This window comes from Jaculus jaculus, chromosome 1, assembly GCF_020740685.1.
Source record: "Jaculus jaculus isolate mJacJac1 chromosome 1, mJacJac1.mat.Y.cur, whole genome shotgun sequence".
NCBI lineage: Eukaryota > Metazoa > Chordata > Mammalia > Rodentia > Dipodidae > Jaculus > Jaculus jaculus.
Window position 1 is genome coordinate 237,675,729 of NC_059102.1, and position 19,288 is coordinate 237,695,016.

General features: G+C 39.0%; 1 protein-coding gene across 7 annotated transcripts in view; it reads right to left on the reverse strand.

Annotated features, from left to right (window-relative positions):
• The window catches only part of Rpgrip1l (RPGRIP1 like), a 126,957-nt gene that overhangs the window by 21,268 nt on the left and 86,401 nt on the right, over positions 1-19,288 (reverse strand). For 6 of the 7 annotated variants that reach the window (XM_045152937.1, XM_045152960.1, XM_045152967.1 and 3 more), the window contains one exon: positions 8,150-8,333. In XM_045152937.1, coding sequence (XP_045008872.1) covers positions 8,150-8,333 — 184 coding nt within the window. Of the gene's footprint in view, positions 1-3,387; positions 3,525-8,149; positions 8,334-19,288 lie in introns of those variants that run through there. The other variant, XM_045152971.1, reaches the window with a different exon arrangement.

The following is a 19,288-nucleotide window of genomic DNA, read 5'->3' on the forward strand; positions in this document are numbered from 1 at the left end:
GCCATAACGTGCAGCAGCAGAGGTGGCCAGTGTGTGGGGTGAGGAACTCTATGGTTGGCTTTAGTGGTGCATGGTGTAGGAAGGGAAGGAGGCTTTTGCAGGCATGAAGGCTGTGGAACATGGGGCTAGGTAATTGGCTGATGTGCCACCAAGAAGAAGGTAGGATAGAACCGACAGTGCAGAGAGAGCACCCGGACTTTGGGAAACAGCATGTGAGAGTACAAACACTGACTTTTCATCCTCATTCTGTTTTCTTGGCACAGCATACTTGAGCTGTGCCTTACCTTCTTAAAAGCTTCCCTTTTCAGATGCTATTCTAGACATAAGGTTCCCCTGTGGCCTGATTTCAGCTCAGACATGACCCAAACCACACAAATGTAGATGGTACTATGAGATTCTAGAGCTGGTCCTCCTCACACTCTGCTGCCCAGGAAAATCTCGGCTTAGTTCTAAAAGCTGTTAGCAACTCTGTTATCACTGCCTTGCTGGAGTGCATGTTAACTGAGGCCCAGAGATATGCCCTGTAAGAGTGAGGCCCACAGATGTCTGTGTAGAGGTGATTGTGACTCAGGGGAAGGACAAGCCACAAGTTAACCAGCTCTAGAGAGCCAGGGCTGGACAATAGCATCTGGCTCAGTGCTCTTTGCTTGACACCATACTTGTGTATGTGACTCATTATACAGGGTGGTGACAACTGTTCAATGAAGGGCTGAGGAGATGGCTCAGCAGTTGAAGGTGCTTGCTTGAAAGGCCTGATGGCCTGGGTTTGATTACTCAGTATCCTCATAAAGCCAGATGCACAGAGTGGTGTATGCATCTGGAGTTGGTTGCAATAACAGGAGGCGCTCATGTCCCAACTTCTATCCTCTCTCTTCTTTCAAATAAATAATAAATAAAAATACAAAAAACCAAAGAAATCAATAGACATAATGTTAAGACGACTTTGTTTTATTCACTTGTGCCAAAAAGTTGTGTTAACAGATGAGTCCTGCTAGTGCTGGGAAATAGTACCCATTTTGAAAATAATCACCAATTCAAGATGTGGTATAGCATATATTCTTCTACTTCAGAATTTTAAAGCTTTTGTGCTACAAGTTTATATTGTTTGAAGACAAGAACTAAGTTAATTTTTTTTATAAAAAAGATAGAGGGAGAAACAGTGATTAATCATATCTAGCTTTTCAGACCAACAGGTGTATTAACATGAACTATGTTGACCTTGTTATAGTTTCTTGTGGCCCTTGACACAACAATTAAAATATTTTCTCTATATTAACAGTGATTTAGTTTCAAAGTCCAACATCCAAATAAAAGGTCTTTCAGTTAAACCAACACCAGTTTTGATTAACTTCAATGGTTTAAGATTTTTAAAACTTGTGGTAACCTACTCATAGCTAAAATTGGCATTTTAATCATTTTACAGGATAAAGTTCAGTGACATCAGGTACGTTTATGCTGCAGCTCCAGTTACCCTAACAGGCATCTCAGATGTGGCCATCATCCCAGTACAGAACTCTGCCTTTACTCCACCTCCTCCCAGCTTCTGGGGACATTTGACCTTCTGACTCAACAAGCCTCCTGGAAGTCGAGTCATGTAGCCTCTGTCCTTTTGAGTCTGGCTCATTTCATTTAGCACTGATGACATCAAAGTTCATCTATGCTGTACCACATAGAAAATTTCATTCTTTTAGGGTTGAGTCATATTCCATTATATGTGTACAACACAGTTTGTCTGCCCACCCATCTTGTGAAGGACATCTACGGTTTCAACCTTCTAGGTGTTGTAGAATAGAGCTGCTATGAACATGGATGTAAGAGAATCTGCCTGTATCATTGCTTCTTAAAATTTTTTTTTGTTCATTATTTATTTATTTGAGAGTGACAGAGACAGAAAGAGGCAGAGAGAGAGAGAGAGAGAGAGAGAGAGAGAGAGAGAGAGAGAGAATGAGAATGGGCACGCCAGGGCTTCCAGCCACTACAAACAAACTCCAGACGCGTGCGCCCCCTTGTGCATCTAACGTGGGTCCAGGAGAATCGAGCCTCGAACTGGGGTCCTTAAGCTTCACAGGCAAGCACTTAACTGCTAAGCCATCTCTCCAGCCCTGTATCATTGCTTTTAATTCTTTCTGGTATTGACCCAAAGGCAGAACTCCTGAATCAGGTGGTAGATATATGTTCAACCTTTTATTTTTATTTATTTATTTGAGAGACAGCAAGAAAGAGGGTGATTGTATGTGTGTATGTGCCTGCCAAGGCCTTCCACCACTGTAACCAAACTCCAGATGTATGTACCACTTTGTGCACCTGGCTTTACAAGGGTACTGGGGAATTAAACCAGGAACATCAAAAGCTTTATAAGCAAGTTCTTTTAACCACCAAACCATGTCTCCAACCCCTATGTTTAACACTTTAAAACATCTGTAGTGGTTAATATTGTCATCTTGACAGGATTCAGAATCACCCAGAAAAGTTTTCTAGATTAGGTTAATTCAGAGGGAAGACCCACCCTAACTGTGGGTGGCAGCATTTCATGGGCTGGGGTGCTTGACTGACTAAAACAGAGAAAGTGAGCTGAGCACCAGCATTCCCCTGGCCCCCTTGTTCCTGACTGTGCATGCAATGTGACCAGCTGCTTCATGTTTTTGCCACCAGGCTTTCCCCATCATGATGGAATATAACCCCTTGAACTTTAAGCTGAAATAAAACCTTCCTCCTTCAAGCTGCTTCTTGTCATGTATTTGATTATAACAATAAGAAAAGCAATACAATATTTTTATCATTAAGATTCATTTTAACCCCCCCTCACAAATAACCCTTAATGAATGAAGCGGCCGGGGCTTCTTTATACTGCTGTACCACTACACCAGCCGGCACAGTCACGTCCTGTTCTTTCTCTCACGCTAGCGCTGGCTGACTTTTATCGCACTCTGTAGTCCCAGGCTGGCCTTGAATTCATGGTGATCCTCCTACCTCTGCATCCCAAGTATTGGGATTAAAGGCATGTGTCACCACACCTGGGCTGTTTTCTTTAACTTTTTAAAAAATTTGTTCTTTGGGAGAGAGAATGGGTTCATGTGGGCCTCCTGCTGCTGCAAACAAACACCAGATACACGCACCACTTTGTGTATCTGGCTTTATATGGGTGTTGGGGAATCGAAACAGGGCCATTAGGCTTTGCACCTTTAACTGCTGAGTCATCTCTCCAGCCCAAGCATTTCCTGCTCTTTTAACAGAAACAGGGATTGCCAGCACACACTGAGTGATGGCACTACACTCAAATGTATGCTGTCAGCACAGGTTGACAGCTAGGCTGACCCATATTTTACAGATGACTAAAGAGATCAGAGAATGTTACCTTGTTCAAACAACTGGTTAGACAGCAGAGGAGCTAGAACTTGAGCCAGCCCTGTATCTCTCCAGACCCCCTCTTATCCTCCATGCCATGCCTCCTTTTCTCCTATGAAGCCAGGTTCTCCTGTCATTTCAGTAGGCAGGTGTCTTCAGCACAAGGCTGGTGTGTATATCTTTAATAAAGGCATATAATTTAATACACTGAGTCTAGCAAAATCAAATATTTTGTATGAAAAATTCTGTTCAAATTCATTTTTGAAGAAAAATTCTAGCTCTTTATCAACAAACTTAGATTTGCAACTTGGAATTGTGGTCCTCCAATTTGCAGAAACAGCCTAGACTGCACATCTGAATTCATCCCAAGAGTTGCGAGTATTCACCACACAACAAGGCCCTTGGAAGCTTGGAAATGCAGAGGACTGTCCTGCATCTTCAGTGGGTCTGGGGTAGAGCCCTAGAATTTGTAATTGTAACATGCTTCCAATTGATGCTACTGATGCTGGTCTCAGTACCACATATCAAGAACCATCTCAGAACCATCCTTCACTCTCTACTTTAAATGGGATCAGGAGCTATTGAACTCTGTGTTGAATACTATGGGAAACAGGGACTTTTTGGCTACCTATGAGCAATAAGACTCATATGGTATTCTGATACAATAGGTATTTAAAAAAGTTTAAATTCTTCAATATAATCTTCAAAAAGTTCTGTGGCACCTACTAAAACAGCATCCTAACTCACTAGAAGTTAAACTGTTTTAAACTTTCATTTCCATTAGAAATCACCTTTGTTTAGAGCATGATAGATTTTGACATAAAACTTAATCAAAGCAAGTGTCTTAAACAGGGCACAGACAATAGTTCAAAATCTAATTGATCTTCACTTAGCACCAAATGCTGTAATGTTCAGCCATAAAAATGATAAAATGTTGTCACTTGTGAGCACATGAATGGAACTGGAGATTCAATAAGCCAAGATAACACATATACAAGATAAAAGAGTCAGTCCCATAGAAGCTGAGGATAGAACGGTGGTTACCAGAAACTGGGGCAAGTATGTGGGTGAGAGAGATGGGGAAAGTTTGATTAATAGGTACTATTACATAAGTTTACATAAGAAATAGCAGTAAGTTCTGCTGTGCTACTACTGTACTATAGATAGTGTATCATATATTTCCAAAAAGCTGGAGGGAAGGACTTTGAATGTTTTCATCATAAGGAAATGATAAATGTTAGTTGGAAGATAGGCTTAGTCAGATTTGAGCATTACGTGATGATATATATATTGAAACATCACAAGGTACCCCATAAATACATATAATTATTATATTTACTATTATTTTTGTAGTGCTGGGATTGAACATAAGGTCTCATGCATACCAGGCAAGTATTCTACCACTGGCTGTGTCCCCAGTCCAAGCCGCATAATTATGGTGACAAAAAATTACATTAAGAAAGCTCCTCACGTCTGTATTTGGTGAAATCCTTATGGTCTTTATCAATGTCAAATACCTGAAGAAATGCAGATGTTTAATTATAGAAGGTTGGTAACCTTGAATCTCTGATAACTTTTGTATTAAAGTATTATCACTTCTGTAATCTTTATCCTTGCCAATTTTTTTCCTATTAGTAACAAAATCTGATGTTCTACATCCTTTTCATTTTTTGAATTAACTTTAATTGTTCCAAAAGATAGACTGTTCAGTCCTCAGAGACTCAGGGCCTAGATCTGTATAAGTCTTATAAAAACTTTGGGTGATTTCATTAATCTTTCTTTTTCCTGCTGTCAATTCCCTAGAAGGCTTTATTCAACCTAGACACCATTCTTCAGACCTACCATTAATCTTTTTTCCCCAAACTATATTCTTGCTTCCTCAGCATTCTCAGGGCAAAAATTTCCAGCCCAGTAAAATGCAAAGGTTTTGTTACCAATGTCTAGTAAGTAATTTCAACGTCAGTTTTCTCAGTGATAGCAGTAGCTCAAAGAAGATACATTTCTGTATGGAGGTAGAACTGGTATCAACAATTCTTAAAGTCTTAGTTTGAGTATGAATAGTCCTGAGAACTCACTTATCCATGATGGTCATTTTACATACTTAATTTAGACCTCAGTATTTAAATTCCTTTTGCATAGACAGATTCAAGTCACAATGCAGAGAAAAAGCGGGGTAGGTTCAGCTGGTGGTGTTCTCACAGCACGCACTAATTGTGCTCTAAATCTTTTACTGGATTCCAAAAGTTGATTTGCAAACAAAATTACTTTCATTAACATTTAATGAGATTTGAAAGATGTAAGGTTATATTACATTGACTTTCTATAACAAGTAACAAGTGAATGGTAAATCACTCCAATAATTACATGCAAGAGTTTCTTATTAGCCAAACATTCAAAAGGTCTCCCTTCAAAAATGATGCAAGTATAATAATTAAAAAACAAACATTTCACTATGTCATATTTAAATGAAAGATAAAACTTTCAAGAAGGTAGTGCTAATTATTTCTCAAATTTGCAGACAAAACAACTGAAGTTTCTAGGTACAGAGCACATTCCTCTCTCATCTCCACAGATAGTTTTAAAATTCCTTTCAATTATTCTTGAAAAGTCTACACAGCCAAATCTCATTAGTTAGAAATAGAAGCTGAAGGAAAGTACAGTAAATACTTCTGCCTGTATTCAGTTCTAAAATACTTGTTTTGTAATCAAATGGCAAATTCATTAGAGACATGAGTAAATCTTAAATTGCAATCAGGTAACAAGGTAACTTACAATAGAAGAAAACAACAATAACAACAACTAAAGCAACCACCAACAACAAAAAACCCAGAGACTTTGGCAAACCATGTGAGAACGTACAAAATTCAGGACACATTAGATTTGAAGGATCTGACCTGCTTCGAACAAATGAAAACGTGTTTGCTGTTTGGCCAGGTATCTTAGTGTTCATCAGTTTCTAAAGAACTGTCTTATTGCCAGTTTAGCCAAACATTCGACTGCTGACTTCTACAAAGAAGACAAAATCCAGAGAAGTTTTTGTCTGTTTTTGGAATATTCACATTAAGATTAATTGACTGAACATTTCTTTGATTATTAGCATTATTTTTGGTATGGTTTACTTTTCTGGTACTTTGCAGTTAATAATACTGAGGATGTTTGTAAAAATTCTTTTGGAATTATTTCTTTTCTGTCAAATAAGTGATAAAAGGAAGGGCTCAGATTGTTGTTCTGAACTCAGCACTTATTTCCCATGTGATTTCTTAAGCCAATTGTTATTACAGAATTTGTGCTGGCATGGGTCTTAGAAAGCACTTTCTTTTTTGGGTAAGAAAGCAAGAAATCATGAAATTTTACCTTGTTGCTTAAATTCTTATCATTAGTAAGAATCATGAATATATCTGGATACTCAACATTACTCTCTCAGACAATGAATGTATTTCCAAAAATGTCACTGGTTAAAAAAAAAGTTAGTACAAGGTGGGCATGGTGGCACACACCTTTAATCTCAGCACTTGGGAGGCAAAGGTAGGAGGAATGCCCTGGGTTTGAGGCCACCCTGAGACTACAGAGTGAATTCCAGGTCAGTTTGAGCTAGAGTGAGACCCTAACTTGAAAAACAAACAAACAAAAAAAGCAAAAACAATAATAAAAAAGTAACCATAAGCATTTGTTCATTTGTAATCCTGCTGCTATAGCAGTAAGATTATATGTATTTCCTCAAGGCACTTTCTAAGGTTGGTAAGAAAACACTAGAGACTAACTAGTGTGGGTGGCCACAGTGCCGAAAACAACACAGCACTCTATACGCATGATATCACACAGGGCTAGAAAGCACTAGAGACTGATTAGTGTGGGAGGCCACAGTGCAGGAGACAACATAGCACTCCACACTCATGTTACCTAGGGCTCCAAGAAGATGTATTAAGTTTGAACTTTTGAATACAATGGCTTGATATGATCTTTATTTTCCCTTTGATTCTATAATGATGCTATCATTATATTTTTAAAATTTCCTTACATTGAATAGGTATGTGCTAGTCACATAGACTTACTTATCAACTAATTTACAGAACAAGCTCTAAGACAGAATCCTGTCTACTGCAAGTACTATATGCTTCACACAATTAAAATCCTCAGCACTGGGAGTGATATAGATTCATGTATTATAGAAAGATGCATATGAGAGCATTGGTCAGAAAGGTAGACCAAAATTAAGTCAATGAATTATCTGAATGTCATAATTAAAAAACAAGTACATTTCCCCCTTTTTGAAATGTCTTATTATCAATTTAAATTCAACTGTTGGCCTAAATGGCATATTTTTGTTGACACTATAGCATAGCAGGAACAGACAGACACACTGTTTCTCCGCCGTCTGTTTTCTCTTAGCTTTACAATGCCTTCAACTTTCTTTTTATTATTTTATTATTTAGTTAATTGAAAGAGAAAGGGAAAGACGCAGATAGAGAGAAGGAATGAGTGCATCAGGGCCTCCAGCAGCTGCAAACAAACTCCAGATGCATGTACCACCTTGTTTATGTGAGTCCTGGAGAATCAAACCTGGATCCTTTGGCTTTGCAGGCAAGCACCTTAACCACTAAATCATCTCTCCAGCCCTGCCTTCAACTTTCTTAATGACTATGTTACAGCTTGATATTTTTATTCATATAGTCTGACAAAATGTTCATGGATTCATGTAAGCATCAGAGAACTAAACTCTGCTTGTTTCTTCAGTTTTCCTCATACAAAAAACAATACAGAAAACCGTACATGAAAATCTGTATGACCTGTGAATCATACATACCATTGGTATAGTTGTAGTAGACCCACTGTCCACTCTTGGGTTTTGGAAGTGACACAGGCGTCTCCTCAGCAGGAAGACTGTAGAATCGGCACTCAATGAATAGCCGCTGGATAGTGTCATTCATGGTTATTCGAGAATCATTAAGGCTGAGAGCTATGATCTCAATCCGAATTTGCTCAGAGGGCTGTTTGAAGAGAAAAGCCCAAAACAACAAAGAAACAAAAATAATCAAACCAAAAATTCCTTTAATCTTTCCCACTATCAGTTTAAAATAAAATACCACAGCCAATGGGTTTCTTTTCTGGAACACAGCGTATGGTACTGTATGTTACATGTGATAGATTATTCACGACAGAGAGAGAGAATGAGATTCTAATGCCCCAGGGTTTGAAGCTAACAGTGTCATGGCAATAGTCTCCTGATTTACATTTGAGGCTATAAATACCCCACTGGTAGTCTATGAGGAGTGAAGATTATGAGATCTTCATCTCCAATGGCTTTCAGAATGACAAGTATTAGTTGGCCTTGTTTCAAACTAGTAATGAAGTACATGTTTATCACTGCTTTTCTTTAATCTGCAGCACCTGAGAAAGCTTCAATTATTCAGCGTGCAAAGCCTGTTGAACATATTCCTGCAATGATGCTAACACAGACAGCTATATGGATAAATAGCGACTAGAGCAGAAGCCAGTTTGTTTTCATGTTTTTGCCACAATATATTTTACTCAATAACATTTTCAGATAAAAAACCCAAAATCTGTATCTAATCTAAACATTTTCTTGTAGCTTATTGTTTTATTTCACCATATACAGAATGAATAGCCACAAGGACATCTGTCTAATGTTCATTGTGATCCTGGTTTTAACAAGTTTTGGTGTAACAGACATTATCTCAAGATCTGTGAATGTCTCATTGAGTAACAGTTCAAATAATACACTATGCCTTAAATATTAGGTCACACCACAATAGTTCTTTAAATTCACTTATTACAATTCAAAATTTGTGGTTTTTTTTTTGGTCAAAATTCCTCTTTATTATGATATGCCACTGTTACTAACTTCAAATAATAATCAGAAAAAGCAACAATAATTTATGTGATCAGCATGTAGGAATCCATCGTTAAGTGTACAGCAATGTGCGAATTCACCATACTGATTATGCAGATAGTTTAGAGTGCATAATAAAACAAACTGAAAAACGTAAGTATCTTATTGTAAAAATGTACCCACAAAGAACAATTTCCATTGCTGTCAAGCCCCCTCAATATTTGATGAAGTAATTTTACCCCTTTCTTTCAAAAGACATTTCCTTTTATTATGTATTCTAAGACACTTTAACTAAAAACTCAAATCTGAATATTTCAATAAGTTATTTTATTATTCAGTAGATTCATGGAAATTTTACTAGGATGACAGAGAAAATTCCACACCATTCTGTCTCCACTAATACAGGTACAAGGCTGCAGCTGGCAATATTACTAGGATTAGCATAGTATGATGAAATATTTAAAGGAAATTTTTTTTCTAAAACCTAATAAATCAAATGACTGCCAAATGTCATTAAAGTGATGGTCTTTGACTTGAATATGCTTTTCATATTCAAATTTGAGAAGAAAGAGATGAAAGCCTAGAAAGGTTACTCGGTTTCCACTAATAACCTCACGCCCTCTCTGCTCCTGTGCATGGAGAATGAAGTGGGCTTCATTGTCTAATCTCACCTCAGAAAAGCCCTTCTTGGCTTCGTGAGGGCTTCATGGAAAATATTTATATCTTTATCTTAAAATGTACTGTGGTTATGAAAACACTGCATATATATGAATTTTATTATTCTGGTATACATATAGCACAAGCACAATGCAAATTTAAACTAAGAATGTCACTAACTTTGAATTGTATAACACTAACATCTTATAAAAGTTCATATTCCCATACAAATGAATTAAAGGAAAATAGCTATAAAAGTAATCGAAATATACACTATTCTACTTTGTGATGATAAGAATTTAAGATTGTTTACCACAGATATAATGAAAAGACAAATGAAGTCTAAAACAGTAGAAGGGTTAAATTGATTTAAGTGGTTACTCTGTTAACAATATATTAAATACAATTTCTATACAGAAGCTTGCATTATTTTTACAAACTAATTTAGGCTGTCAAATGAGACAATGTGAAACTATCCAAAGTTGGAGATATAATTCTAGATAAAGTGGATACTTCAATTATAGCCAAGAACAAACCAAATAGCAAAACTAAAAGTATCCAAAATAATAACAAAAAGAAAACACGTTGTAATACCTAAAGACACAAAAGAACTTAAGTATATTTACACTGATTTTCTTTCCGGTCTAGTTTGGTCAGTTTTGGTTATTCCTCCTCACTCCCTTTATTTCCAAAGCATGATCTTTTTTTATTTTCTCAGTAACACTACAGGAAGAAATTATCATCATTTTGTTCATTTGATGCTGTAAGAACGTAGTGAATAACAAATCTCCAAAGGGGTCAACTTCAAGTAGACTCTATCTAGTAAAGCAAGCCCTGAGTAAAGATTTTTTCATGCATTCTGGACAATTTATTTTCAAAAACCGAGTTAACAGTGCTGTGCTCAAGACAAAGGTTCAAGTGGCTCATGAAGGAAGATTTGGAGAGGAAGGGACACAGTGACTATGTGGCCCAGAGCTGCTCCAACGTGAAGAATGAATCTCTATGTTCCCTCTCCAACTCCATTTACCCTCTGGCCTTTCCTATCTCAGCTGCCAGTAATGTCTTTTGGCTGTTGTCACATATGAAAAAGATTTGAGTCAATCCTGGCATTCCTATTTTTTTTCCATTTCACTATATCTTATAGGCCATACATTTCTGTTCTTTTTACTTCTCTGAAATGTTCAAAGCACATGATATTTCAGACATTGTGCTACCTTAATGTGGATATAAAGGAAACATAGTATGATTTACTTTCTCACTTAGTATAACTATAACAGTATCTTTAGATTTTGAGGGGAGGTTATAACTTACCTAATATAATAGATTTCTTAGTTATCAAGAAGTTTGATAATGGAAGTGAAAAAAATCTGAATGTAAGATAAATTATTGAGACTACAAGCTCTGTGATGGAGGGATCATTACTTTGGTGATGCTACTACTGGAGAGGTGTGCTATATACACCCAGTGAACAGATCTACTCTCCCGAACATGAAAGACATGAGGTACTCTGACCTTAAACTCTTGTCTTTGTAGCCCCCATCATTCTCCTACTGTAACAGAATTCTCTCCCTAAAAGCCAAACCAGTTTCAACATTTCTTGTACGTGTATGTATGTGTGTTCATGTGTGAGTGAGGGCACATGTGTGGCAGTCAGAAGACAACTCTGTAAGTGTGCACTTTTCATCTTGTTTGGGGCAGTCCCTTTTTTGTTGTTTGTCACTGTATTAGCCAGGTTTGGGCCATTCTCTGGCCACCATCATCTCCCTCCTATCTGTGGGCTGCCGGAGTTACAGGTCCTGGCACTATAGTGTCTGGCTTTCTGGGAATCTGAACTCAGGAAAGTGCATGGACACTGCTTTATATACTAAGCCATCTCCCTAGCCCAATATGTGACCTTTTTGCTTAAGGATACAAGTCTATTCTCTCCTAATTCTCTCAGTCCTGGTTTACTGATTAGATTTCTTGGCTTTTGCCTCTATTATTTATTCTGTCTTAAAATATTTTTACCAGTCATCTTTGCCCACACTTGCTCTCCTCTGTGAAAGCCTTAGGACCCTTAAATAGCCAGTTAGCTGTTTCCATCCCTGGGCCTCCACTACACTTCCTGGTCCCATAGTACTGCATGGACCTGCTTTCCTATTGCCCCTCTCTACGGGCTATGAGTTCCAGTAGGGCAGGACCATAGCTTTCTTAGCTGCTATTTACATCTTCTGCAGCACCTGGCATATAGCAATAAGGCTCACAGAAAGCATTTAGTGAAATAGAGGGAGCAGAATATCATCTATATGTTCAGAATATCTTTTGCTGCCAGAGTATGTGAGGCTCCTTTTAAATTGTACAAAAAAGAATATTTATGTGTCTGATATGTGTTGGAAAGTAGACAATTTTTAACTTCTGCAAAATATATAGAAATCTTACTGTTTTGAATTGAGTAAAACTATCTCAAAGGCCAATACTAGTGAGTCTAGGTGGTGGTGGAGTGTTATATTATCGTTTCTGTAAGTTTGAAATTTGTCACAGTGAAAAATGAAAAGCTGGGTGTGGTGGCGCATGTCTTTAATCCCAGCACTTGGGAGGCAGAGGTAGGTGGATCACTGTGAGTTCGAGGCCCTAAGATTACATAGTGAATTCCAGGTCAGCCTGGGCTACAGTGAGACCCTTCCTCAAAAAACAAAAACAAGAACAAACAAACAAACAAAAAGACACTAGAATTAATAAAATTATAAGAAGTAATAAATAATATACTGATTCAAAAAGACAGTTGAAGAAGAGTATGATGGTACACATCTATAATCTTAGCACTACCAAGTTTGAGGCAGGAGGACTGATACTAATTTGAGGCCAGCCTGGTGAAATCCTACCTCAAAAACACCCCATCCCCCAAAAAAGGACAGCGACTGAAGCAACACCTCCTACCTCTGCAGCTGAGTGCTGGGATTAAAGGCATGTGCCACCCTGCCCAGCTTGAAGCAACACCTTTTTATCAGATGACTTCTCAAGTCTGATTAGAATAAACAAAGCAAAACAGCCATACTACAGGTCAGGTCATAGCCCTGTAGGGTATTAGTGTCCTTCAGATACAGCCAAGTGGCCAGATATTACAGGTTTTTCTGTTTTCTCTTGATATCTGTGTACCTTCACTAGTAAGTAACTTGATGATTTCCAGTATTCTGACTTGTTCACCAGTTGTCCCATTACCTTTCCTAGTTAGCAGAATGTCAACAACCACATAGAGAAGGAACATTTACAAATTGTGATTGTGGCAAAAAGAAAAGAAGTGATGCATGTAAGAAGTGCATGAGACTTTCAGTTGTCTGTATAGATGGACAAAACACATATGTGACTGCAAGATCCAGAAATGTGGCGACAGCTTGTATTACTCACAGACAGAAAGAATTACAGTTCTCATGATTTTGGCTCAGTTCCACTCTTGCTTCCTAACTGGTATGAATTCATATTAGGTCACAGTTCTCTACAGTGTTTACTTACGGTTATTATTAGCATGCTTAAAATTTTCATGTTTTATTTCAGAGCATCTTGTTGAAGTCTTCCTCTGGATTTTTCATCTCAGCCACAGTGCATTTGGTTGCTCAGATATATTTTATTTTTTCCAGTGCTGGAGGTTGAACTAGTGACCCTGCACATGCTAGGGAGGTGCCCTATCCCTGCTGTTTGACTTCTAAAAGGTAATCCAACATGACAATCTTTACAAAAAGTATCGTGTAACTAAGAGTGACTTACATGACAATGCCTTATGATAAAGATTTTACGGCTTGTTTTAGTCTGTAAGATTGGAATAGAACAATGGTGACATTACAGATGAATTTAATTGTATTCTAAATTTCTATGGTGAACTAGCATTTAATTCTCTAGTTATAAAAGATGTCAGATTTGAGAAAAGTTTAGAAAATAATTTGGCTGTCTCACATAGAAGCTACTATTTTGTTACATATGAATAAAACCTTCTTTTGTTGCTGAAGAAGTAAATTATTATTGATAACAGAAGTACTACTAAAGGTAAAGCCCTCAAATGCCAAATCCCTTCTTTCTTTACTCCTTAGAGAAGTAACTGCCCATCCCCAATCATATGTTCTTATTTTCTACCACATATGCATACATCCATAAGCAACATACATTCTTTTATGTTCTTATATTTTATATTTATGGTAGCATACACTAGCAATCATTCTGTAATTTGTACTCAATACTACGTTCTTGAGATTTACTCATATTTCTAATTCTAACCTAATTCATTCGTATCAACCTGCATAGAATTATATTTGGATTGAACTGATCTGAGTGGAGGCTGTGTTCCTGAATTTAAAAATACTCTCTATTGCAGTAATGGCATGTTATGATACATTATATCCCTATTATGGGATAACCAACTACTTTCTGATTGATTTGAAGATCACTCCATGGGAGGAAATTCATGCCTGGTACTATCAACCTAGCTGAAAGTCTGTGGCTGGGGAGGCCACAGGTATTAATGGGGAAATGACTAATGTTATTTTGCTAGATAGACATCATATTTCCATCAAACTGCCCTCTAAGTATTTACATTTAAGGCCATAGATTAGTGCTATTCTCAGCTTTGGTTAGAGATGCTTCTTTTTACAGTAGGTAGGGTTACTGTGGAGATTCAAAATTGGTCAAAGTTGAATGAGCGCTCAGTCCTAAATGGGGCAGCTCCATGACCTCTTTCAAGACTCAGGTGAGACTGCGGAAGACAGGGACAGAAGAATGTAAGAGCCAGCGAATGGGATGGAATGCCGAGGATTGCCATCTTCTAGACATGACATGGCCACTGCACTCAAGACCTTACAGCAGCTGTGCTGATCTACTTAAGACGTGCACAAGATTGGTCCCATCAACATTTTATCATGAAGTTGAGGGACTCATGAGGGCCCCATCCCTCGCTGAAGAGCTAATGGAAGATAATGGCTACTGGATTAGGGGGAACATATTCTTCAGATGTGCAGTCACTGGTAAGATGTCCATGATTTGGTAAATGACACCCCACCCATGCTTGAGAGCACCCCTAATTTAAATTCAGTGGGTCACAAAAAATAAAAAAGACAACAAACTAGAAGAAGTAGGACAATTTGAGAAACAAGGGTTCAGTGGAAGCAGGAAGGGGCCAAGAGAAGATGAGAGGTTAGTATGATCAGAATACTTTATATTTTATACATGTATAAAATTGTCAAAAATAAAATAAATTAAAAATGAAAAGAATGCTCCCTACCTCATTCTCATGGGTGGCTAAGGGTGAGAGTATTGCCTTTCCCTATAGCTGGTCTCATATCATAGCCAGCCCAGAGTCATTGGTAAAACAGAGGTTTGGGGGTCCACTCTAGGGTCTTTGAGTCATTCTGACTGGGGTGTGGCCAAGAACTGGCATCTCACAAGCTCTCAGGTGATGCTGCTACTTATGCTCTGCAGCTCACACTTTGAGAAAACACTACCCCAACCCAAGTCACTCCTTCCACATCACTGACCTTCCTAAGATACGTAGAGAAGAGCTTTCCCCGTGCTCATATTAAACTGTTCTTGAGTAATCTAACATTTTTTAAAGATTTAAAAAAATATTTTACTTTTATTTATTTATTTATTTGACAGAGAAAGAGGGAGAGAGAGGGAGAAAGAGAAGAGAGAGAAAGGGCACTCCAGGGCCTCCAGCCACTGCAAACAAACTCCAGACATGTGCGCCCCCTTGTGTGCCTGGCTAACGTGGGTCCTGGGGAATTGAACCTGGGTCCTTTGGCTTTGCAGGAAAACGCCTTATCCACTAAGCCATTCCTCCAGCTCTCATCTAACATTTTTGTGTACGATTAACTAACAAATTAATTTTTTTAAGAGGTAATCTATACTCATGATTAAAAATATGTCTTTAATCCCATCACTTGGAAGGCTGAGGTAGCAATAGGACTGCTGTAATTTCACGGCTAGCCTGAGACAAGATAGTGAATTCCAAGTCAGCCTGGGCTAGACCCCCCTCCTCCAAAAAAATCCAATGCAAATTATAAAACATATAACATTAACCTTTTAAAAGAAAAATTCTGGCTGAAGAGATGGATCAGCAGTTAAGGCACTTGCCTGCAAAGACTAATGACCCAGGTTCAATTCCCCAGTACCCATGTAAAGCCAGATGCACAAAGTGGCACATGCATCTGGAGTTTGTAGTGGCTAGAGGCCCTGGTATGCCCATTCTCTCTCTTTGCTTGCAAATAAATAAAATTCATCAAGAAATATTTTTAGGGCTGGAGAGATGGCTTAGCAGTTAAGGTGCTTGCCTGCAAAGCCAAAGGACCATGGTTTGATTCCCTAGGACCCATGATAGCCACATGCAAAGGGGGCACATGCGTCCGGAGTTTGTTTGCAGTGGCTGGAGGCCCTGGCACACCCATTCTCTCTCTCTCCCTCTTTCTCTGTCAAATAAATAAATAAATAAATAAATAAAATATTTTAAAATAAAGTTATTTCTAAAAATTCCCTATAATTTAAAAAAATAAAATTCCTTGGACATTAAATCTAGCAGTATATTGGGAAAATCTAAAGCCAAAACTGACTCAAGAACTGGACAGCTCCCAGAGCTCAGCAGGCACTGAGAACTGAGCCAACCACACGATGAAAGAGCAGTTATAGAAAATAAGCTGAGTCCTTGAAAACAACCAATTACAACCTGCCCAACAAGCCAATTGATTATAACCTAACTGCTTACATCTAGATTGGTTACCTTACTCTAAAGCCTTCTATGATGAACCAAACCCCCAGTTGCTGTATTGACTCTATACAAGTTTTGTCTTTTCAACCCCGTCTGTGGTGGTTTGATTCAGGTGTCCCCCATAAACTTAGGTGTTCTGAATGCTAGCTCCCCAGCTGATGGAGATTTGGGAATTAATGCCTCCTGGAAGGAGTGTATTGTTGGGGGCGGGCTTATGGGCTTTATAGCCAGTTTCCCCATGCCAGTGTTTGGCACACCCTCCTGTTGCTGTGGTCCATCTTCTGTTGGCCAGGGGGTGATGTCCACCCTCTGCTCATGCCATCGTTTTCCCCTGCCATCGTGAAGCTTCCCCTCGAGCCTGTAAGCCAAATAAACCTCTTTTTCCCAGAAGCTACTCTTGGTTGGGTGATTTCTACCAGCAATGCGAACCGGACTGTAACAGTAAAGTGGTACCAAGGAGTGGGATTGCTGCTAGACACCTGACTATGTGGCTTCAGCCTTTTGTAGCTGATTTTCAAGAGGAAAGTGGAAGGAGTTGAAACCTTGGCCTAAGAGATGCCTTGCAGTGCTGTAAGTACAGCTTAATGGACTATTCTGGTCTGAGCTCTAAGACCTGAATGCAGTAAGAACTATGGACTGTGAGGTTTGGCTTATGAGGGTGAGAAAGAGCTGTGCCTGGACTGGGCTAGCAGTTTGTGTGAGAAGCTTGCTCTTGTGCCCATGTTCTGAGAAGTTGTGCAGGGTTGCTTTGCGTAGAAATGAACTGGTGTGTGCAAAGGGATATGGCACAGAAAGGAAAATCTTTGGGTGAACTGCTGCCCGTTTAGCTGCAACTGAGAGATTACAACTTTTGAGACTGGGCTAGCTGACCTGCGCTAGGGCAACAAGAAGAATGTCAACTCTTTTGAAGGGGTCTGAGTGCTCAAGGAGTGTCCTGTTCTTCAAAGTCTGCTTTAATCCCCCCTGGATTAACAAATTGGCACCCTACCTGGTATTGTGGAGTATAAGAAATGCTGGAAAGAGGGTCATTGAGTTTGCAACACGGTATTGTGTTTTGGAAATGGCCATGGGCAGTGTGAAGCAGGTTTGCTGGTTGCCTGCATAGAGACCCCATGGGGCCATGAAGATGAACCGTGGCTTGCAGTGGAGACCCAGTGGAGATGCTGGGACCATGAGATGGCTGCCGAGGAGCTGCCGGCCCCGATGAAGTTTTCCAGGACTGTGAGTAGCCTAGCTGGAGGGGAGGAATTGGAATGCCAGAGACTTGTTGCTGGTTAGAATTATCGGACTTGAAGACTTGTCACTGGTTTGAGTTGCTGGACATGAAGCTACAGAGTTTGATGTTTGCCCTGGTTGTTTTAAATCTTGTATTGGTTGAATGTTTCTTTGCTATGCCCAATGCCATCTTTTGCAGTGTGAATATTTATTCTGTGCCATTATGGGTTTTTTGAGGTTATATTTTGGTATTATGGCTCAGTTAAAAGATCTTGAACTATGGGGATACATGAACATCATTGAGATTGATAAAAACTATGGGGACTTTTAAAGTCAAACTGAAAGCATTGTATTTTACATCATGTATGGATATCAGTTTATGGGGGCCAGGGGCGGAATGTGGTGGTTTGATTCAGGTGTCCCCCATAAACTTAGGTGTTCTGAATGCTAGCTCCCCAGTTGATGGAGATTTGGGAATTAATGCCTCCTGGAAGGAGTGTATTGTTGGGGGCGGGCTTATGGGCTTTATAGCCAGTTTCCCCATGCCAGTGTTTGGCACACCCTCCTGTTGCTGTGGTCCATCTTCTGTTGGCCAGGGGGTGATGTCCACCCTCTGCTCATGCCATCGTTTCCCCCTGCCATCGTGGAGCTTCCCCTCGAGCCTGTAAGCCAAATAAACCTCTTTTTCCCAGAAGCTACTCTTGGTTGGGTGATTTCTACCAGCAATGCGAACCGGACTGTAACACCGTCCAATCTATGACTCCCCCCGCAGCACACCAAATTCCCTAACGTGGGGGTTAGAATTTTCTTCTGTAAAGCACCACACCATAAGTATTTTAGGCATCACATGTTCTTTGTCTCTGTTGCAGGTCCTTAGTTTCACCCTTGTGGAAGGCACAGAGAATATACTAATGAGCAGGTACAGCTAAGTTCCAATGAAACACTGGAAGCAAACCAGGCAGAGGTGAGACTGGACAGCAGCTACACTCACCACTGTAACACCAACCAATGCTCCTTTGGAGGTGAGACTGGAACATGAGCTATCACTTGTTGATACTCATACCTGCCCTACTTGGAGTATATACTTCCAGACATATTCTCTGTTTATGAATGTTTTATCTGGTCTCATAAAACATATGTAGTGCATATATGAATATACCTGTTTATTAGTTTTCAAATAGAATCACCAGGGAGATATTTTATTCACTAGTTTGACAGAGTATTTAAGGAGAAACAAGGAACAAGAAAAATTTCATACATTAGTATGTAATGAAATATTCATTTTTAACCAGAAGTGACTATATCAGCCAAACCTGGTAGAAACCCAAGGGTCCATCAAAAGGGGTGCATTTAAATAAGTGTAGAACAACTGCATTATAGATTATTATTCATATGATAGAATAAAGTGTACATCTATGAAAGATGTTCATAGCATACTGGAGACTATTATATGCAAAACACAAAAATAGTTTAAAAGCAATTATTATCAAGAGAAT